Source organism: Sinohyriopsis cumingii, chromosome 17 (assembly GCF_028554795.1).
Source record: "Sinohyriopsis cumingii isolate HCF-2022 chromosome 17, ASM2855479v2, whole genome shotgun sequence".
Lineage (NCBI taxonomy): Eukaryota > Metazoa > Mollusca > Bivalvia > Unionida > Unionidae > Sinohyriopsis > Sinohyriopsis cumingii.
The window spans coordinates 24971246-24995459 of record NC_142977.1 but is presented as its reverse complement, the minus strand read 5'-3'; the positions used below and the strand labels follow the sequence as shown (position 1 = coordinate 24995459).

Sequence of the window (24214 nt, the reverse complement as noted above, 5' to 3'; positions counted from 1 at the left end):
ATTATTCGTATTTAACTTGCTTATTGCAGAGTGCATCCTTTTAAATGAATACCGAATCGATGATGGGCAATTATTACAAACTTGTTCCATAGCATAAAAGCAATACATGAGTTCGTTGTTTGTAACTAATTAAGCTAAAATGGCAAACGCGAAAGTCTGAAAACGTGTTGTATGTTGCTCCATAGTACTACGGATAATAAAATTCCATTTGATCTTTATCAATTATTACTTAATTCTTTTGAAATTTCGTGCACTTAACATCTTTTGTCTTATCAATCTCATTCTGGATTTCTTTATACATCGTTATTGTGATCCGCAGAAAACAATATCTGAGATATGTAATCTTGCCTAATATATGCCAAATCTCTATAATCGAACTATATTTCTATAGCAAATAATCTGAGATATAGCGTAATGATATCATCATCATCATCATTAATATCAGTAATAGTATCAGTAGTAGTAGTAGTAGTAGCATTTCTAGCAGCAGTAGTTGTAATACAAAATGTGTCAGTAACTAGCTTGTACAATTATATAAGAACATAATATGTCATTATAAAGTTAGGCTGATCTAAATAATCCAGGACCTCCAATACGGTTAAATGAAGAAATTTGTACTACATATATTCATTTAATACAACTTACCTTACATACATACATACATACATACATACATACATACATACATAAATACATACATTGCAATATTCAAGTTTTCTGGAGGTTTTAAACTATTTCGTTGTTGTAGGACGATTCTAAAAAGTGTTTCTACAATTTTTGAAAGTGTTTAGAAGTATGATCTGACTGAATAATTTTCATACAAAATCATGACTCAAGTGGTCATTTTCCACATTTGTATCACATACGTTTTGATAGATCTATAACACAATCATATGCGTTGATATATGAGATCATTTGTGATTACTTTTTAAAACTCTAAATGTGATGATACCCATTTGGGGATAATTTTGCCCTGTCTATTGTTCATGTTTTTGGGGGCGATTCGTGCGTCTCACACTGTCGTTATTAATTTGGATTATACGTCAACATATCATTCAAACCGTCGCTTTAAATATGTTCAATCCAACCAGGTTTAATCCGGTCACTAAGATACATCATTTAAACCAATACAACGTTTGATACCCACAACGAATATTAATTAAACATTTAAATAAACTATTTTGAAGAACCTTAGATTTGATTATAAGTGTTTTAAGCGTTCCAAATTGCAAAAAGACAAACACTATTCAATATTTGGTCGAAATGGACTTTGTTGTCATAATCTCTCCAACATGTATTCTTAAGATTATATGGTTTTAAACTATGTAACAGAAAATAGTTAAACCAAAACGTGTAGTAAAATTCAACAATAATTAATGTCGCCTGACTCCAAAGTGAAATGTTATTACGAGCTAAAGTGCTCTGCATTCAATTCAAACTAATTCTAAATGTCCTATCACATGTCCAAATGTATAAAATGTTTCGTTCTTGTACTTACATTCAAGTAAACATCCTGACCAACTGTATAGAGTCAGTTAGGCAAACTCTCTTCCCTCAATCACTGACAAAGGTCAAGCCCACAATACAAATTAAATATGTAGCATTTCTTCTCATAAAGTACAAAATCCCGTTTTACAATAACGCTTTCTTTACATATTGTTCATAAACACATATTATACTATATTAATGAAAATTACATCGGAAGATGTCTTATGAAGTATACAAAATATGTCCAAAATAAAGCAGTATAGTATTCCTATTCTCATGAAAGTGCACCTGTGGTCATATGATCATTCCTCATGATTTGCCTAAGGTTAATAGTGTATTACTGCAGCATCAAACTCGATTCCATCAATCTCTGATGTGTATTATTTACTTTGCTAATGAACACAAGGGCGCTGTAATCATAGAATACAATAATCGTAGAAGGAGCTGAACAAATATAACAATTGAAAAGTTGCAAAGCCAATATCAAAGTCAATCATTCCCTCTCCATTGTGGAATAAGTTATTTCTACATGTTTAACTTCACCTTGGCTCTCAGTATGTCTTAAACATTTAACACAAATTCAGCAAAAACTCACAGGTGAAAATTACCTGTCAGATTTATATAACTGAGTCAAAAACAAAACATATATGCATTAGTTACAGCATGGAACATTGTTGCCATCTAACAGAAAATACTTTTGCAATTGCACCAAAGATGTATGGTCACATACAACTAATTATTTTACAGGCCAAAATATTATCATATATTGATTACGGTATATACCAAACTTGTGGCCCCTGAGTAGCTGAAAATGATTACCGTAAAATTAAGTTAATTTATTCAGGTATTCTTTTATTTTGTGGAAATTCACCCAAAAATGTGGATCATAAAACCATTTTCATTTTGTCGCTGTACTACTGGGTGTAAGCGGGTGATCTGACAGGCTAGAGCTTAATAGTGGATAGCAGGAAGGGTAATGATTCTCACGGAAAGCTGCGCAGCCTATAACTTTCATTGGTTGTCCTCTTGATTAGCTCATGCAGATGATGTAAGCATGTATTGCAGGTCTTATCAAAACAGTATTAGAACTCGATCAAACAGTAATAATATATTCATTGCAATTTAATTAGATGACAATGTGATATATATCCTTCAGGCATCAATGATGTGCATGTTCCCTTGTTTCTACGTGAGATTATGTTTCTGTCATGACTTGTACAAACTGCGACGTGAAACACCTGAAGTGTATAAGAAGCAGCCATTGACTACTAATAGCATATTAAATTATAATTCATGCTCACTGCACATCAGCACTTGTGTTTAACTTTCATCTAATTCTAATTTATGGTTACGTTAGTTTTACAATAATATGATTTGTGATGTCACTGTGAAAATAAAGAAATGCATTCACCTTGAAGTGTAAAAACAAGTTCAAAATGGCATATTACAGTACGTTATGCAGTTATGAACATTTTTCCTTTCCCCACTACTCGCATGCATAAAGGACACAATACACAGAGTGCGAGAGAAAAAGAATTTTCCCTAGATGAAAACCGTGAAACTAAACTGAAACCATGTAACCAGCAAGAATGGGATTCGTCGTGACAGTATTTGTACAATTTACTTGGGATTAATCTACAGTGTTTATATAATCAATAATAAAAAAATTGCAATAGCCTGTCGACACTATGCGGATAATTCCTTGGTTACGAGTCACACATACATCGATTATTATCAATTAAATATGTCTTTCATATAAAGTGTTTTTCACTTGATAAAATCAGATTGAACAAAAACATCATAAACAAACTAATATTCGGAGTAGATTGTGTTGGCTATATTACAGTATAAATAATGACTGTGTCAGTAGCACTAATGGATACATATAACTCAGCAGAACCGGAATTTGTAAATTTCACTGTGAATGTGCACTCTACAGAATGGTGTTCTCGTTATGGTCTCTAAGAAGGGGAGAGTTTCTCATGCTGGTCTTCTTCATCTAGCAGATTTATTTAAACGTATGATATTGAGATCAGTGTTGCATCTGAAGTACTGTAAACTCAAAATATGATAACAATTGAATATAAATAAGTAGGTATATTTACATATTACAGTAGCATTGCTCTGTCTGTCAAAACTAGTACTAATTGACAAATTTAAATTGATACGTAAAGGACGTTGTTAAACACATATTATATAACATAATATTAACATGGAGTTCACAATGCAAAATGGGTGTGAATTTTAAACTGTGGAAACGGAGGTTTGCTTCGTCCTCCTTGTTAGCAGTGCAACGTGTGCACATAAGTACCTGTTCATATTGTTAACGTTTATTCAGTATACATGCTTTATTCTATATTGCCCAATTGCTTGTTATACATGGGCATGATTTTTCATGTTATGCAATGTTCATAAATTGACATACAGGACAGCATTTACTCTCCTTTGTAACTCTTGTAATAGGTATTGCCTTTCACGAATGTTTTTAATTTACATCGTTGTTTGCAACTACGAATAGAATACTAAGTGTACCGTAAGTAATCCTGGAAAAAATAAAAAGAACTATAAACAAGCAACAAAAATACTCAAAGAAGGAGACAGTAAATGCCTCCCCCCCCCGAAAACCCCATAGCAACATGTACATACAACGGAGAAAATATTCAAGAATGTTTTGTTGAAATGAATCTGCGCATTTCAGTTCTTGTGTAATAAAAGAACAGGTACATGAACATTACAGGCCGTGAATAAATGGAGCGAGGTCCAAAATATGTGCTAATTATGGAGAAAATGGTACAAATGACAATATTGCTGGAACTCCAAGTCATTTTAATAAATGATTAAAGGGAAATAAGCTGTGGGGATCAAACTGCAGATAGATGTTAGATAGTAGATTGTTTTACTTTTAAATGAATTTCATTGGGAGGTAATAAAGATAAATTATATAGAGTAACACAAATAAACCGATAAGTTTCTAAAATAAAGGGTATGAAAGACATGGAGAATTATTAGCGTAATAGGTTTTTAATATACAGTCGACTCCACTTAACTGCACATCGGTTAACTCCACACTCCGGATAACTGCACGTAGTCACGCCGGTCCCGTTTTTCCCCAATGCTTTTCAATGATAACAAACTTCGGATAACTGCACTTCGCTTAAATGCACACTCCGGATAATAGCACGATAAATGTTCTGCCCGTGACACATTATTCATTACAGTTTTACTCCGGTTAACTGCACAATGTATAGTCAGGATCAGTTATTGCCAGTATACTGCTGTAGCGCTTCAAAAAACTGCCAATTAAGCCGGTAAATGCAACTTTGTAAATGATTGACATGTAAAGGACGCCATAGGTGGTACATACATGTATATTCCCGCCCACCAGGGGGCAATAGCGAGGTAACAATCATATGTTGCAATAGATGACGATCTTCAGACAGAAGGTGCAATCGACAACTCAGTAGAAAATGATGAAAGAAGTGATGACGACGACGCAGTAGATGACCAGGTTTCATCTAAAGTCGCTATTCAGTCACTCCAGAATTTACGCAGAGTCATGGAACAGAGAGAATGTGAGCTATTTGAACCGTTTTACAAAATAGAGTCGGCAATTCACCAACTTATTAGTAAAACTTGTGTGCAGACATCAATTGCCGATTTCTTTCGGAAATCGTCAATTTCATTGTGTTTGATTTAACAATATTACGTTAGTGTTGTTCATTGTAGACTCTTGTTTCATTTAAGTAAACGTTGAAAGAGTGGATTCTAATCATCTTTATACGTTATTCTTCACCTATATTCGTGCCGTGCTGATTTAAAGCTGTACTATACCGTACTTCGGTTAACCGCACACTCCGTTTAACTGCACAGTCTCGTGATGGGCCCGAGGCTGTGCAGTTAACCGGAGTCGACTGTAAATTAAATTTTTCACATGAAAAGATCTGACTGAACCAGACTTTTAATAAATTGATAGTCGGAGTAAACTAAATTCGAATGTAAATATGAATATTTATATAGCACAACGAAACATGAACTATATAAACGTCAATGTACATGGAAACCCCACAGGAACAGAACTTGCTAATGGTGTTCTCTTCCTGGACTATATGAAAGGAGTAATTTTAGACATGAACGTCTCTTTTCCAAGTCTTGGTCGAGAAGCAGAGTTATTTAAACTTCTGATAATAGGTCTGGATTAAACGTAAATACAATTTATTTGTCAAATATGGAGTAATACTGTTCTTGTGTAAGCATAAAATAGGTACATGGAATTTGCAGGCTGTCTGGAGCGAGTTCAAAATATATATTTGCTGTTACGGTGATTGTTGTTTAGCAAACGCTTCAGTATCATTTGCAATTCAAGTAAGTTTTACATAAGGTTAAATATAATAGAGAGCCGACAGCCTTGAACTGCAGACTGATGTTAATAAGTAGAGTGTTTTGTTTGATATGAATTTCATTGACAGGTAATAAATATGAATGATGCAGGGTAAAGTAAACACCTATGTGTTTCTGGAATAAAGGCTAAGCAATGCACGGATTCAGATAAAAAAGGTAAGCAATTATTAGCATAATAGGTCTAACCATGAAAGCTGTTTTTCACATGAAATAATTTGACTGAACAAAAGTATAAACAAGTTGATTGTCTGAGTAACGTGTATTGGCTAAATTCCAATGTAAATAATGGATATTTCTATACTACTAATCGATCAACAAGGAAATCGCTGTAAATGTACACCCCACTGGAATGGAATTGGTCTATAGTGTTCTCTTTCTGGTCTCTAAGAAAGGAGTAATTGTAGACCTGAGGTTTCTTTTCCAAGTCTTGGTCGAGTAGCAGTTATTAAAACTTCTGATAATAGGTCAAGATAACATCTAAGTAAAGTAGACCCAAAGGATTACTGATAATAATATGCAAGGAATCCTAAATTAGTAGATAGAAAAAGATTACAGTTACATTGCGTTCTCTGTAAAACGAAAGAATATTAAAAATGGGTTTAAATTAATACGTATGGGGAGACATCAAACACTTATATATCCCAATAGCATTGTTATGGAATACAAATCTGTAGCAATAAGATTGCCAACTTTATCTTGCATGCGAATTTCGAATTGGGAATACGGAAGTTTGCCATAACTTCATCGTTAGCAAAACAATGTACACACACACACACACGTGAAATTGCTTTTTCGCCCAGAACCATATTTAAAGATAGAGAACCCATTTTACCTTAGCCTTTTTGCTAGCTTAGAGGTACTTATCAAACGTTAGGGATTACGTGTATAAATACAATCATACCACATATATCGATACGGAATAAGATTTCATATGGGAGTTTAGTGTTTTTAAATTGCTTCGTAAACTAAATATTGTTTTCATTGCTTTTATAAATGTATATTCTCTGGAAGTAGAACCAAGTGTAGATATAGCTCAGTATGTACTTTTTAAAATGCCTTTAAACAAAGAAATGTACCCCAATATTCTGATAATGTAAATTTTGACCAATAATAATGACATAAAACATCATTTTATGTGCATTCCTTTAATTTCTCTCTATCTAATTAATTTATTTGTGACTGAAAGTGTTATCCGCCCTACAAGGTAGAGGTAAATGTAAATGTTATGACAAACACTTAAACACGACCACTTCCATGTGGTAATTGGTGTGGTATAAAATGCACACTTGAATAACCGCCTCGTTCACGGATATAAACTTTTTCATTGATCGAACTACTTGAATCTAACACATAAACACTGCTTGCTTAAGCTGAATAGTAAACCGAATCAATAAGAGAACAGCTAATATTTCACTAGTAGGATAATTTCTCACACATATACTGCTCGCAATATTTTTAAGGAAAACAGTGACGTCAGTAGCTTTGGTCTCTAGAACAAGTTGTTCCTACAGTCAACAAATTACTCTAGTTAGACATCATTCGCTGTTGGAATCCTGATAAGTTAGAATACATTAGAAGAATTTAGGTATTTTAGAGGACTCTTAATACGTGTCGAAAATAGAAAGAAAATATATAGACATATAGTTAAAACATGTGGAGATGTTTCCATTAGACAGTTGACAGTGTAACCTATAGAGTCATTTAATATTAAGTCCACGGTCTCTGTATAAATTATAACATCTTACAGTGTGTTTGCAGTTCAGCTATAGACATGGGTTTTAAAAATGCTTACGGGAGGAAAGGGCTCTCGGGAACTCTGTTATTATTTTCAATTTGAAGGGTAGCTGCGGAAACACGAGCAAGTACATGGGATTATTGCGGGTGTCACTGGGAGACGTGGGAAGCATGGTCTTCTTGTACGGAATCTTGTAGTGGAGGTTACACACAACGTTCTCGAAAGGTGTGGCTTTATCTTTACACCAAACCGGGATGTACTCAATTTACCGACTGTGCTGCAAATGAGGATGGATGGGACTTCGAAAGATGTAACACCAACTGTTTTAATGGTGGGTCATTTGTGAAGTTGGGTACCCTTGATGGGTATTGCATGTGTCCATCAGGTTACCTGGGAAACTGCTGCGAGACAAGTGAGTATTTTTAGATTTATCTTTCAATTCCTGACAATTACATAAGAGATCATATACGTATATTATAATTATAATCGAACGGGTGTTACTAAATACCTATGTCAAATGCAGTACGATGTTACCGATTAGGTGATGAAGTAAATTAATATCATTGTGAAGTTTATAATCACATTTTTAAATTGAAAACCTGGTCCTTGTTTATGATATTTCAGATCTAGTAAGTTACCTTCACACTTAGAAACAAATGCGGGTGAATTACACACAATGTATTTTATTTTACTCTCATGTTGAACAAAATCCTGAGTCTCCACTTACCTTTATACACTATTGGCATCAAGCTTGAACATTTTATAATATATCACATCAGCGCCAACACAACCACAATGTTAAAGTGTAATTTCCATTTCCCCATATAAGGTTAAGTATGTATTGTCCGATTTCCATGTCCTTTTCATAAACATTTTTAAACATTATAATAAGAGCTTGAGGGAAGTCCTAATGTCAAACTATCATCTTTTTTTGCCTTTGAGTTTGTTTCTTACAGGGTACTTTTCAAAAATGGAATGTAGCACAAAGATCATATATCATTGCAGTCGTAACCTGCGGATATCCCGGTGACATCAGTAATGGGCGCGTGGTGGGAACAAGTTTCACGTATGATCAGGTGGTTAGGTACGAGTGTAATGAGAAGTACAATCTGACTGGTTACGTTAGCAGAAGATGCACACTGTCTGGGACATGGTCTGATATGACACCAACGTGCCAATGTAATCAGATAAACAATTGATCATAACAAAATCCATGCTATTGATAGGATTTTGAAGTCTATTTTTTTCTGATTTTAGAAAATAATATATCGTATCTGTAATGACGTAATGTGTGCTATATCCGATGTACACACCACATAGTTTACGAAATTATTCCAATGGGCTCAAGTTTTGTTTCATCGTTTTCATTTTCATTCTTCTTTTCTGACATTTCTTCATCATCATCATCATCATCATCATCATTCTTTTTTTCTTACTGTTCACCTTACTCTGTGATAATATAAAATATAAATAGCTATACTAATTGTATGCTATATACAACTTCAAACCAATGCAGATAATAATAATAATAATAATAATAATAATAATAATAATAATAGTATTATGATTTATTTCGTAAGCATTAATTATTATTGTTTTTTTTAATTATTAAGTTGCCAGGCACTGCGAGAGTAGTCCGTGCAGAAGTGGAGCAACATGTGTTGACGGACTAGGATTCTACACCTGTGAATGTGTAAATGGGTGGACGGGAGTATATTGTGAAGTGGGTAAGTTTAAATACGAAACAAAATCAGTTTTGCGATTCATAATTATTTCCTTATGGTGGACATTAACATACAAACGTAAAAGAAGTGCAAAAGAATACAATTACAATTGTTCGAACGTTTCCTCACCACCGTTATCGTCTGTATTTCGTCTGTACAGTCACAATTAGCTTTTAAACAAATTGCAGTAATGTGCCTGTAAATATAATATGAGAAGTTCGTCCTATGTTGTACTATATCGATTGATTGTCATAATTTGACAACAATCATCTTAACGTTTTCACGCATTTCATCTCTTACATTAATTGAGGGTTCAGTTGGCAACTTACCTCTATAACTAGGAACTGTCTTACCATCTACTCACCTAAAAATAATATACAGCATTGAAGACAAAAGCGTTTCAACATTCTCAAACCCCGACTTTACTGTAGATCCCGATATATAATTGGTAAATATAATGAACCGTTTCAAGTGGAGGTCACAATGTGACTTTGATCTGAAATGATGTATGCTAATGTTTCAATTATCTTGGAGACTAGTTTCATATAAAGTAATATTTTTATGAAGGAAGGGAATGAGACAATGTGTGGCATATTGGATGCTTTAATCTTCCTCGGTGGTAAACATGCCGGATTGTAAGTTTGGTGGGAACTAGGAACTCATGTTATCTATACAATATTAATTATATTGGGGACACTTTAATTTATTTGACTCAATATACTCTGGAACTTTTGAGATCCAAACAACATATTTTCTCACTGAATTATAATGTTGATTTGAATTTTGAATGCTTAACAAATGTTTATTTCATAAAATGTTATCTGCTAGTAAATATTTATAAAAAAAATATGTTAACATTGTGTTTTCTTGTTTCCCATCCAAGATATACAACCACCCGTTATGGAAGGATGCTCTGGAAACCTCCAAAAATTTGTGTCCAATCTGATCAGCGAGATCACATGGCCAGCTCCAACCTTCACAGATCCAATGGCAACATCACTGATCACAGAGTCTAACTATAATACCAACAATTCTAATCTGACGTGGGGTGACTTCTCCGTGCAATACGTCGCCACTAAACCATCCAACGGACAGATTACGGAATGTATTTTCCACATCAGTGTTCACCGTATGTATGGGTTCATTAAATGTACAGCAATATTGCAAAATAACAAGAAGTCATAATAATGATTTGTTTAACATGTGATATTTTGTTATTATTTTCAAGTATTGCTCTAACTGACACAAGTTTTATAGATAAGAAAAAAAAATACTATGTGAATGTTTCAAATTAATAGAACGTACATATTGCCCGAGTTTTCAAAACCTGTACGAGAACAATTGTTTCTTATTCAAAACGCACGTAGATATTTCTAAGTAATTATAAGTGATATTATAGAAATCTACCAACTAAGATGAAAAAATTACTATCTCTGCTATTTTATCAACTTAACGTGCTACCGTCTGTAAATGGTTTTTCGTTTCTTGTATCAGCAAACCCATGCGATAATCTTGCCGCTCCCGCCAATGGCATTTTGATGTGCAATGGATGGCAGAGAGACTATTTCCATGTTTGTCTGTTTACCTGTCTCTCCGGGTATTCCCTACCACAAGGATTCAATTACTCCCAATGGTACGCTTGTGGGGCAAGTGGCAACTGGATTCCGTTAAGAAATCCGAAAGAATGCCTTAAAGATGGTAAAGAACATGAAATTACACGCAGAAACACACACACACACACACACACAAATCTATTATTCAGGTTTCAATCAATTATCCTCGACATCTAACATTTTCAACATTAATATAAAATCCTAAGACACAATTTGAGGACAAGGATGAGGGTCATCGTAACGGAAATATTCATCAAAAAATAAGCTAAAGTAGTTTCTAAAAATTATAAGGTCAGAATCCAGACTGTATCTAAAAGTCAAACCTAAGGAAATATCTTTGTACTACATGGCTAGAATTATTCCCTAACTCCTACACTTAATTATGGATAAAGATCAATCACACAATACAAAGTAAGTATGCATAACATATCATGGGGAAAAGCCAAAATACAATACAAATTAAATATTCATTGCATAAAACAAAAACTAATATTGCACTGGTTTATATGGAGTGCGTTATCTCTGAATTTACATCATAATTTAAGTCCAAAAGGTCGACAGGAGGAAGCGTTAGTTTATTCACGTGCGACTAAATATTATTACAGTCACTTATAAGGAAGAAACAGCACTACGTGACGGAAGTCTCGGAAGAAACATTTAATTCAACATGAAGTTCTACTGACAATTGTCGGTCACTAGGATTAATATTGTCGAAAACGAACATGCGTATGCAAAATGATTAAAAGTTTGAAAAGTTAAATTTGTTTTTCTGTGGGGGAAACTGTATTTAAATGGACGACCAAACGTCTATTTGCAGGATTTTCTTTATGATCCAGAATTTCCTCATTTCGTTTGGCATTCCATTTACAATGGCAGATTCTAGGATGTTATCATATCCTCTGAATCGCAAACAAATGAATAACTTTACAAGTGCTTAGATAACGAACAAAAACCAGAATTAAATCTTCTTTTCCAGAAAGAGCTATACATGCTTTGAAGGAGACAATAGTCACGATTTGTGATTTCCAAATGAGATATACTGAAAATAGTACAACATTATTTATTTGCCTGATTGTTTGGGCGAGAAAGGAACACAATTTCTTAACACAATGCACTTTTAACTTTTGTCATATTTTATTGGCAAGTAATTTCACGACGAAAGTAGGTGAAAGCGTTTAAAGTCTCAGTAATACCGTCGTATTTAAAAATGTCAGGCAGAAGTATTTTATATTTTGAATCAAAGATAGAAACATATTCCGCTTTCGACATGTTCGCAAGTAATAGGGCGGAAAAACTTGCAAGAGTACCATATAATCTCATTTACATGCTTCTCGTCTACATGCACGAGCTTGTAATTGTTATTTTCTTTACCCAAAATGCATTCGCAGTATAATAGGAATTTTGTTTGACAGAGTTTACATGGGTATATTAATGAGATGTCAAAGAGACGTAAATTTAGACTTGTTTTAAGAGGTAGTTGAATTTTGTGGTTTGCCTAATCACCATCTTTTTTCCCATATCGGAAAGACTTTATTTTTTCTTCATGGAAAGGATTATATATATATATATATATATATATATATATATATATATATATATATATATATATATATATATATGTGTGTGTGTGTGTGTGTGTGTGTGTGTGTGAAAAACCACTGTCGTTTTGCACGCACGTGTATATCTTTAATAACTTGATTGTACTATTTTTACTTTTCAGTTTCGGACCTGAAGTTTGGGACTCCGGTGGATATTGATGTATTTGACTGCACAAACATTACTCAGAAGCAGCTAGCCCAAGAGCATTACCTAGATAAATTAAAATCATCAGACTTTGGTACCGCTTGCACAAACAATCAAGGAGAATGTGTATCGGACAATGTTGATGTATTGTGTTCTTAAAACTGCAAAACTTTAAAATTATTTACGATTTTCTCTTGAAGTGTTAATAAACAAGGGGGTGTTTAACATGCATACATGTGTTTGCTGTAAGATACATTACTTTCAGTTTTCATGTGTATATTTTTAAACATTATTTTCTATTTCGTTACCTTTTAAATATTTATATATTGTCTGATTTGTCTTAATAAGATAACCTGCTTCAAAAATTGATGTCCATATGACAGATAGGTCTTTCTTGAGAAATGTTATCCTCGTTAAATAAAGATTATTATTATTATTATTATTATTATTATTATTATTATTATTCAATTGTAGTAACTCCTCAATAAAACTTATATACACAGCTAGAAGAAACCTGGAGATGAAATATATCAAAGGAAAACAACTACGCATATTCTGAGTATGAGAAGTGATTTGTATTTAATGCACCATAAATGATTATGGAGTTACTTGTTTACTAGCAACACTTTAAAGAGCATTCACTGCATCGATGCCTACTATGTTTAATCTTATATTTATTGACGAATGAGTTTTAACAAATAAAGCTAATGGTTAACTGTAAAGTTTATTACATTATCTGGATTGTCACACACTCTCTCTCTCTCTCCATCCATCGGTCCATTCATCCATCTCTCCATCCATCCATCTAAACAAACAAACAAACAAAAACTTTCAGCCAGCTTTCAATCGAACCAGTGGAAAAAAGTAAATAACAACAAAACAACAGATCTACGAAAAGTAGTCAATAAATTCCCACGAGATAGTAGACACAATGGCTCATGTATTAACATTCCGGGTCGTCTATCATGACGAGTCCTTTGCGATGGCATTTTTCTCTAATTGCCTCTGCACTAATTTACTTGAGATCCTGTACTGAAATACACCAACCCAAATATATTTCCTACTGGTCGTAACAACTGATGTTTATCCCACTGGTTGAAACATTTCAACGATAAGTAGATAATTCCTTTTTACATCTAACTAATTATTTTGAAACCTTTCGTCTATCTGCTTTGAAATAGACAGATTTTATGCGCACCAATACTTGCGTTTCAGATCATTTTAAGATAAATTCCGTTTGAACATTTACCAATCTGATAAACCGCTCCGGTGGCCTAGTGGTTAGAACGTCAGTCTCGGATGCGGTAGGTCGCGGATTCGAACCCCGGCAGAGTCATACCAAATCCTGAAAGTAAAATGGTACTAACAGCTGTCTCGCTTTTTGCTCAGTATTAAGTAGTTAGTGTTAGGACTGGTCAGCCTAGTGTCAAGATAATGTGACTGGGTGGAACATGATGCTACATGTATCCGGCATGATGCCCCCGTGCTAGACATCACTATAAACTGTCACACTGCATACATCGTAGCGATATGACTGAAAAACTGTAAAAGCTACGTTAAAAATCTAAATCACACACACGCACACATACACACACCTGATAACATTTCAGTTCAAATCACGATCATATGCTAATCAGAAGTCAGTCTGTACAAAATAACGATCGATGTAAAGGTTGTTAACTGACTTCCTGCTTTCGCGAGTTTTGTTTACTATAGCATCAAAGTAACATTGTCTGCCTTCAGCAGACTATAATCTAATTTTTATCCTTCAGAATATAAGATGTTAGAGGTTGTTTTTCTACAGCTTGTTTGATACTTTTAAATTCTGACTAGAAGATAGTGTTAATGTTCTTTATATTTCCTCTGTTTCATCACCTAAAGATTCTTTTCATTGTTATTCCCTGCAATAATTAATATAATTAATACCTTAGGGTCACATTAGTCAGCTCTGTGTAGACAGGACAACAACAATTTCTACTGTGAGATTACGTTGAACATGCCACCATGAGTTTGTCCAACTATGATTACAAAATCATATTATATAAAATATAATTATCAAAATGTAATTCTAATACAATTATGATATTGCAGGAACAGTTCAATTGACATTTATTTTTACCTATACGAGCATTATTTTAAATATTTCATAGTGATCTATCGTTGGGTCTTTTAGATCTGTATGCGTTCGCTATACTTTTCCATGTAATGTAAATAATTTTTCAATATCATCATGTATTTATTGTTTATGGCGTTACTTTAAAAAAAGACGGGCAACACAACACTAAATTGTAAATTTTCCTATCTGAGTCAACACAGATATCTCTAGCTAAATGTCTTGCTGAGGTTAAGATTTCTTCCAGGCAAATATCCGCAATTCGTATTTGTCATATTTCCTACTGAACGTATTAATTACACTTTCTATTTCAAACAATTTAGAAGCCAAAATTTAACATGTGTTCTTCAAAAAAGGAAAGGGAAAAAGTAATTAAGATGCATACAATATGTTAATTATTCTAGAAGCAACATAAGTCATTATCTTGTTAGCACTGGCTATATTTTTCAGAAACAGCTCTAAACGTTCAACGTTGACAAAATGATTTCCTATTGTTTATTAGTTTAGGATGTGGGATCGCAATGTTAACATTGCGAAGTGGGAGGTATCTGATGCAATTTGTACTTAAAGGGTACTATTAAAAGAGACTTTCAGCAATTTTACAAGTTGATATGTACATAATTAAGCAAGATTTCCAAATCCCTGTCAGGTCTTGAGTATATTCGTTTATCATTGTCCAAATGGAACATGTGTCAATCCAAGCTTGAAGGAAACCAAAACGTTTTTAAAACTTCTATGTAACTCGAATTCACCTTTTCTACTGTCTTGTTAAATATGCCTGTCTGTACTTGTAGTGTAATTTGTTTGACTTGCCTACGAATAATTCCAATTTAACTTCCTCTTACAGGACACTGTGATTGGGTATCATAATGCGTCATACATTACTGGGATATTTAAGTCTCGCACAATTAAATCTAAGAGCTAGAGTTGTACACGCTATTTTCATATCAGAAACATGTTTCCGAAAATACTGTCCAGTTTCCTGTTAATATATACTGCCGCTGTTTATTGTGAACCTAAGGTAAGTCACCATTATTTATTTATCAGTTATTCTTTTTTTTGTGGAGAATATAGTATAGGCACAAACAATTACATACGTAAAATAGCAGCACAGTTTACTCCAACGGATGAATCATAAACACTATACTTCTTCGCATTGGGTATCGTTGCTTGGTTGTCCAAACGTATATTTGGAAGGGAATCAGGAATATTCAGCATCTCAAATCGTGCATATATGACGATAACAATTTAGTTACTGAAATTCTTTATTCGCCAGCATTTGGTGCATAGATGATAGAGTAGCTTACACTTGGAGTAGAGAAACACGATTCTGACGCTACGACTTACTTTATAAATTCCGAAAATAATGTAATGTGTTCACATACACGTGTTTAATCGATATAACAATTAGGGACAGTTCCCATTCATATGAATCCCGTATTTGCAGAACTGCTCCTTAGAACTTGGGCCTTCCCTTGTCAACGCCAGTGGATTTCAGTGCAAGTTCAATAACATGCCATTGAGTCTAGATGACGATGTAAAATCCGTTCCGTCTGGAGTAAGATGTGGTAGATTGGACGACACAAAATATTCCTGGGCTTGTCTTGAAGGAATGTGGCGAAAATCCGTTTCACCAGGTGCTGTACGGTAAACGAGAAGATAGTAATATAAAACCTTTTCGCCCTTATTTATTGCAACCAGCTTTCACGTTTCGCAACAAGGTATTTTCTATAATTTTTCCTCCACAATTACACAACTATCTTCTCTTGAATATTGACCTAATATTTCTGAGATAAAATGTAAATAGTTTTTCAGGAAGAGATCTTTCGCTATATAATTCCTATTTGTAAACATTATGTTATGACATTCTAATGTTCGTTTTAATTATGTTGTATTATCTAAGAAACCAAATACTACTATAAATTTACCAAATGTCTGTGTCCATATTTCAAAACTGCAGCACGAAATAATGTTTTCGGACAAAACTAATGATCAGCCAATGGAAAACAAGCGTGTGATGTAGACAATACGTAGATTTTGATAATGACGCAACTCTTGTACGGGGTATCATATTCTTATCATCGAAATAAGTATTTCAAGCAGTGTCAAAATTTTGATAACGGTGAAGTGATCTCCTATAATGAAGGTGTTTGAAATTTCCGAAACCTGTTTAATATTTGTTCTGTCATTCTTTGTAACACATGACGATATCAATGGGAGGTAACTCCTTTAGGTACTTAGCGCTAATCTCCTAAGGAAAACGGTGTACACATGTTGTCTCCTTGTTATAGAATTTGTTATTGATTACCAAAGCATTAGCAAACTAGTTTTATCATAGAACCTACAGATGACCACATGTTCATTAGAAGCACTGTGTCTGCTGTTACAGAAAGTGATGAGCAGGAAATAAAAACTTGTAATGAGTAAAAGATATGAAAACATCCATTCTACTATAAATTAAAACTTAGTTTTGCTATATTATCTGCTAAAACAAATGGCCGCATTGTACAATAAATGGTTGATGACGATCCGATTTCCTCCTTCCAGTTCTATGGATTAATGATATTTGTCAACACATTAAGAAATCAGGGCTTTGTACTTTTGAGTACAGGAGAGAGTTATATTTCAAACATTGTCTATTTTATCTTTAGCTCTTTAGCTTGATTCCGTTCATAAGAAAAAGAAAAAAGATGTTTACAAAACAAGACGGGATCATTCTCCTTAATTAAACGTTATCGTGGCCATTTTCATATCCAGTAGCAACACACTACTGACTTTGAAAATACTACTTCCACTACTACTACTATTATTACTGATTGATGGTCTTGATAATTTATGTTAATAATAGTGTTTATTAGTGGCATCATTTTCTTCGTGTTTATTAATAAATTCCTGGTCATAGAGTTTTGGTTTTAGTGTTCACCTCTCATTACTATAACTTGAGCACACTAATTTTATTTTTTGTTGTTACGGTAGTTGACGGATGATGATGTACAAAGCAAATAGTTTTGACCTTTGGTATATTGTTACTTCGTACACAATTATAAAAAAAATATTAGATAGGTCACATTGTTAATTTTTACTTTGTGCCTTCCTTGTTTTTATAAGGATAATAAATATTGACCCCGTGATTGAAACCATGACAACCAAGGGTTATGCTGTATTCAGCACACAATACATTATTTGCTAGCTGTTTCCAACTGATACATAGATACTCTAAACACCACAGAGAAGTAAGAAACATAACAATGTAGATCACAAAAGTATTTTGGAAAATAAAAATAAAATATAAACATCAACAATCTGAAAAATAAGACAAAATATACAAAAATCCAAAATCACCTTTTTTACCCAGTTGCAGATTGTTTCCCTAATTCAACAAGAGTCATAGATATACTTGTGAGCACACTGCTGATGAGAGGTATTATTGGTATTAGCAGTAATGTATGGGCCGACTCACACTTCAAAACAATATTTAATAATATCAGATAAACATATTTAACAGCTTCATTTGTTCTAAAAGGCTAACTAGTGATGGGTTTATAACATTAACATAGTTGTCATTTTTCCAATGACTTCTGAAAAGCTATATTTGTGTGGCCATTAACCTGGTGTAACTTAATTCCTTTTATAATTGTTTATTTGTTATCTGTACTTTGTTAAGGTTAGTACAAAATTCAGATTTGTAGCCGTATTGCTAAACGATACAGAACCTTTCAGTGTAATAGTCTAAAGGAATGCATACTAACATAGATCCAGATAGTAAGCTAAATACATCGATACATAGGAAAATATTGTATATTGACAAACAAGACAGCAATATTCCATTAAGGAATATAAATAATTAGTAACCGCAAAACTGAGAGGTTTATCGACCGTTAAGTCATAAGTTGATGTTTTGAATATGTTATTATTTTGTATTATTCAGATATTAATAGGAGTATTGCTTTGGATGACAAGATATCACATCGCCGACATAAAAGATTTTTGGGGTTTATTGCGGATATTTTTAAGGCTGTTGTCTGCCTCATATTTTGTTCTGGTAGTGGTCGCAGTGCTGGTAAGTGTACACACACACACATTTCTAAGAGTTGCTTAAATGTTTCATTTGATATATAGTTTTGCACCATTTCGATGTTGCTTACACGCTTCATCGGTGACGAAATTTTCATAGTTTAATCTGCCAGCATTTAATACACAAAATATCATTCACTTCAAATAAAGATTATGTTTAAGGCAGTGAAAGGGGATGCAGTGCCTACGAAGTTTAATTAATTGATGTTCGCAAAATGCCATTACTAATTTGAAAGAATGACATAAGTCATTGAAAACAATTTATTTGCTACCATATTAGGATCTGTTTGATTTTTTTAACATGGGTACACAAAGGTGCCATTTCGTCTGTTTGATGGTAAGTGATGAAGACTGCGCTATTGATATCAGAAGAAGCAAAGGTCAAAGCTAAAACCGTTTAAGAGTTTCGAAATGGTTGCTGGATAAAGATCAAGTGTTGAATTAGAGGCATGCAATACAAGATAGCATCATAAGCATGCAACTGTTTTTAAGACGAATTATAAACTTGATAAAGTGATTTATACCATGTTATACAAAATATACAGCACTCCACCTCTCCAAAGAATCTTCTCCATGGTATTAGACCGAGTTGCCCGAAACCGATAATTACAGTATTTTGTTAATTGTGTTCATTTCAAGGGAGACCACCCCCTTTATAAACCTCATAAGCTTTGCTTTGCATTGAATACGGCGGAGAGGCATGGTAGGATGGGGACATCCTAAATGCAAACAAATATAAATATTAAAATAAAAATAATAAATAAGCAAACAAACAGATAATAAAGACATGAAAAGTTTATGCACGTATCTCTTAGCAAAGCACAACGTGCATTGCTTGCAAAAAAGTAACAAGACTTTTCTTTTATTTCATCGTCAGCAGTTTAAAAATATTAATGCTTTTTATATATATTTTATAAGATTATATTAAATGATTTCTTCATGTAGAGATATAACAACAGATGTAATTCCAAAGGAAAAGTATCCATTAGGTTCTAACAAAGGCATCCGATCCGATTTTTATGAAAAGGCAACACTTAACTTATTCAATATTTCTACAGTGAAAGTGAGACAATGTCTTTAACTATGATGTGTATTAAAAACCTAATTAAGCAACAGATTGTAGAAAAGCTTAAATTGGTCGAAAACGAAAATGTTTTAGCAAAATGTCCTGTTTAATTAAAAAATTGTATGAGCCCCTGTTGATAAACCCATAATATGACTATAATTATTATATAGATTAATAATATAAATATATGAGATCCTCAAACCTCATTAGAAACCATTAGGACGTATCTTGGTAAAATATAGAACAATCTGAGTTCTCCTGCACGTATTGAGTGATTTTAAAAATTACTATATTTTCTATTGTGCATATTGTATTCGGCTGGTAGAAATATTGAATATTTTTTTCTCTTGATCATCGTCTTTGTAATTCTGTTTTCTAATTTTCCAATTATTATTATTGTTATTTTATTATTGTTATTATTATTATTATTAGATCGAACACCACCTCATTGGAACTTCTGTCCCCAAAATCAGTATCTCACAGGAATTCCTGGACAGCTCTATGCATATGCAGAATGGGTTGAACCTAAGGCATATGATGACAGAGATGGAGAAGTAGAGTATGTATGTGTGTATGTATGTATGTATGTGTGTATGTATGTATGTATGTATGTATGTATGTATGACTGACTGACTGACTGACTGACTGACTTTATTTCCTCTTTAAAAAGAGATTACATCAGATTAAACAAATTCAGAATAATACAAGATCATAAAATAGAACAGAAAAGTGACAAAGATACAGTAGTAATACAATTGTAATACTGTGTAAGCTACCGTATTGACAAAACGAAATATCTCAATACCTGCAATTATGCAAATCTGCAATCATTTGGCGGAGCATGGCACTGATCTTTTAACAGTTGCTTGATGATGATAATATTTCGAAAAGTTAATACGTCTATAGTGTTATGTGCTTAACATTAAGTCCGAGATAGCAACGAAAATGAAATGTAAAACTTATAACAGTGTAATTCTATATGTAGTTTCTTTTCTTCATATGACGCATGTATTTATGCATATATATACTTGTTTGCGCGTATGCGTGCGTGCATGCATTTATCTATGACTGACTGTCTAAATGACTTAGTAACCTCTACAACAAAGAGTATATCAGGTTGCTAAGATACATATTATACATATCATAGAATTATGAGACACATCATAGACGAGAACGCAAGCATGATATATACATCGTCAACTAATGCGTTTACAAAATGAGATATATAAATACAGAAAACCATATAGAAATCTCTTGGAAATAAACATAAACAAATACATAAACAAATACATAAACACACACACAAACAGCTGTCAGACAACAAAATTTGCGGATTTGACAAGAAGACTTTGGCCTTTAATTGTTTATATTTAATGTTAATTTACTACTTACTTTTAATATCATGTTAGGGCATGTTAGTTGATAGTAGGGCACACATTTTATTGTAGAATGAAGCTATGCTGTTTGCGGTCACCAACATGAGCCTATCTGATACGTCATCGTCAATAGACGACATGCAGTCAACCCTGCTTCCAAGAAGTGTCTCCAACAATATATCGTCTTCTTGATTGAATAAGTTAACCCCGTCTCTCACTTCTAAAGAGTCAATCACTCTCTCAAAGAAAACATTTCGTTCCTCAAGCAGCATTTCGCAGCCTAAAATAAGATGTTTCGCTCTGTCGTCAGTCTCTTTTCCACAGAGTTTGCATACCATAACTTTACCAACAGGCATGATATATAGTTTCATTACTTCAGAGAGAGGCCATAACATGGATGGATATTTACGCCCAAGAAACCATATATTACTTGGTTTTAAGTCCAAATGAATGTTTCTGAAGTGAATTAAATCATCCCTTAGTTCCATATTTGCTCTCCAGGTAGTTTCTTCATGGTTTTGGATAATACCAGTAATATGTCGATTCCAGATGAGTTTTTCTTCAGTTTGTATACTTTCTGCATAGTCTAAAAGAACATTTCCCATACCATATTTCTTAGTTATTTTGTCAATATCAGGTATAAATCCCGTCTGTTTTAGCGGGTTGTTCAGATACTGACATAGGCGCATAATGAAAATCTTTTTCCAGATAAAAGTCCAATCGCCCTTACATAATCGGTTGAAAAGGAGCAATTTCATCCTATCTATGTATGCTTCCATTGACCAGAGTCCTAAGGTACTACTTGTTGCCTCCGTAGGCGAATATTTATCGAAAGCTTGCATACGTCGCGCTGCATATCTCTGGCATAACTCAAGTTCTTATATATTTGAGTTTGTGATACCTGACCATAGTTCACATCCATATAGGACCGAGGGTAGAATAATTCTTTTCCAAATCTTCAGACTTGTTAGAGGGTTCATTCCTCCATCTCTGATACCAATAAAATATAAAGAGTTTAACAAGTGTTTGCCTTTATCACATGCTTCTTTTATCGCGTCGTTTGGTTTTAAGTTGTATTTTAGAGGTATGCCGGCATACTTCTTACTTTTGACTGCCGGAATTGGAGATTTGTCGAGCATAAAAGAAGGTATACCAGTCGTTCTTTTGTTAGTAAACAAGATGGTGCAACTTTTATCTGCATTATATCTTAATCTCCACCTTTTCGCATAGTCGGAAATTGTATCTAGCAGCTGTTGCATTGAATGACGCGAGTTAGACATTACAGTTGTGTCATCTGCTAATAAGACACAAGGCAGGTGGAGATCAACAAGATTTAGACCTCGCAAAGTGTGATCTAATTCCGTGATCAAATCATCTATCATCACAAGAAAGAACCAGGCAGACAAGATACGGCCCTGTCCTACACCCTGCATAATATCGAAGCGTTTGGACAGCTTGCCCGCATATAAAACAGAGCTTGTTACTCTCTCAAACGAATCATTCATGATGCGCCAGGTCTTCCCTTTGATGCCAAGTCTGTACAACTTGTAGAATAACCCGTTATGCCAAACTGTGTTGAAGGCTTTAGCATTATCAAGAAATGTAGCATAGACAGGAGTATTTTTATCCAAATAGTAGCATATAGATTCTTTGATACAGAACGCTGCAGTGATACTACCGCAATTATTTCTAAAACCCTGTTGCAACGGATTTGGAAAAGAAATCTGTTTAGAAAATATAAGTAGTCTACTATATATAATTTGTTCTAGAACTTTCTGAAGCACTGGAATTATAGTTATATCGCGGTAATTATTCATATCTAATTTGTTCTTTCCCCCTCCTTTGAATATTGGTATAACCAAACCTTGTTTAAAGTGGCACGGGTACTTCTCGGCCTCGTACACTTTTGTGAATATAATTTCAAGTAATTGTACACTGCTTGGAGGGTCCGCAAACAGTAAATGCTCAGCAACAATACCGTCGTGGCCACATGCCTTATCTTTATTGAGAGAGCTAATTGCACTACTGATTTCGTCTCTAGTGGGGATTTTATCAACAAGTTCATCAAAGTGTGAATAGGTTTCTTTAGTTTGTTTTCTGACCTCTGCTAAGACCATCTGGTAATGATTTTCATCGTACAGATAAGTATTGTCAGGCAGTGATAAACTGGAGAAATGATTTGCCCATAACTCTCTAATAGAGTCGTGATCGCGTACAATTTTTCCGTTTGATTCGATTTCGTGAATGTAATCGCGTTTATTTCTTTTATTCCGTATAAACTTATAGAAAGTACAAATATCGAGCTCTGCAGCCTTTTCAAGCTCACTAAATTGTTCTCTATCGTATATTTCTTTAGCTTACTATCGTTTATCATCTATTCATTTTGACCCCTGTTTCATCGTAATAAAATCGTTCGAATTACATTATTGTGGTAACTTCACAGAGATGTCCATGCAATGAACGTTATAAACACAATGCGTTCTAACACTAGAATGCAGTATGATCAAGAAACAGACATACATGCATGCATACATACAAACATACATACATACATACGCACATACATACATACATACATACATACATACGGATACCTACCTACATACACACATACATGTACACATACATACCAAGATTCATGCATACATTTATGCATACATACATATTTAAATGCATATATATATATATATATATATATATATATATATATATATATATATATATATATATATATATATATATACACATACATCATACATACATACATACATACATACATACATGCCTTCTAGGGGTACCTTGTGATGTTATTTTCCATAACTTCATTGTTTGATGTTGCAGAATATGCAGACTGACCTGTATAATGCTATTATCACCTATTAAT

General features: G+C 33.6%; 2 protein-coding genes across 2 annotated transcripts; both read left to right on the top strand.

Annotated features, from left to right (window-relative positions):
• Window positions 1-5516: 5516 nt before the first annotated feature.
• On the top strand, window positions 5517-10745 carry LOC149778273 (uncharacterized). The gene is made up of 3 exons (XM_089940582.1): window positions 5517-5676; window positions 9235-9348; window positions 10229-10745. The coding sequence occupies exons 1-3, from the start codon at window positions 5517-5519 to the stop codon at window positions 10528-10530; spliced, it is 576 nt and encodes a 191-aa protein (XP_089796708.1). The 3' UTR covers window positions 10531-10745.
• A 1420-nt stretch (window positions 10746-12165) lies between these two features.
• On the top strand, window positions 12166-24213 carry LOC149778272 (uncharacterized). Its single transcript, XM_089940580.1, has 6 exons — window positions 12166-12235; window positions 12679-12845; window positions 16262-16451; window positions 18743-18874; window positions 20387-20517; window positions 24172-24213. The coding sequence occupies exons 1-6, from the start codon at window positions 12166-12168 to the stop codon at window positions 24211-24213; spliced, it is 732 nt and encodes a 243-aa protein (XP_089796706.1).
• The last annotated feature ends 1 nt before the right edge of the window (window position 24214 follows it).

What these genes read in the sequence shown, in the direction of transcription:
- LOC149778273 (XM_089940582.1), top strand. Translation starts at nt 5,517, where the DNA reads ATGAACTATATAAACGTCAATGTACATGGAAACCCCACAGGAACAGAA. An exon ending in ATTTAAACTTCTGATAATAG is followed by an intron (nt 5,677 to 9,234) that starts GTCTGGATTAAA and finishes TTAATTATTAAG; the next exon opens with TTGCCAGGCACTGCGAGAGT. An exon ending in GGGAGTATATTGTGAAGTGG is followed by an intron (nt 9,349 to 10,228) that starts GTAAGTTTAAAT and finishes TTCCCATCCAAG; the next exon opens with ATATACAACCACCCGTTATG.
- LOC149778272 (XM_089940580.1), top strand. Translation starts at nt 12,166, where the DNA reads ATGTCAGGCAGAAGTATTTTATATTTTGAATCAAAGATAGAAACATAT. An exon ending in GTGTATCGGACAATGTTGAT is followed by an intron (nt 12,846 to 16,261) that starts GTATTGTGTTCT and finishes CCGTATTTGCAG; the next exon opens with AACTGCTCCTTAGAACTTGG. An exon ending in GAGATGGAGAAGTAGAGTAT is followed by an intron (nt 20,518 to 24,171) that starts GTATGTGTGTAT and finishes TTGATGTTGCAG; the next exon opens with AATATGCAGACTGACCTGTA.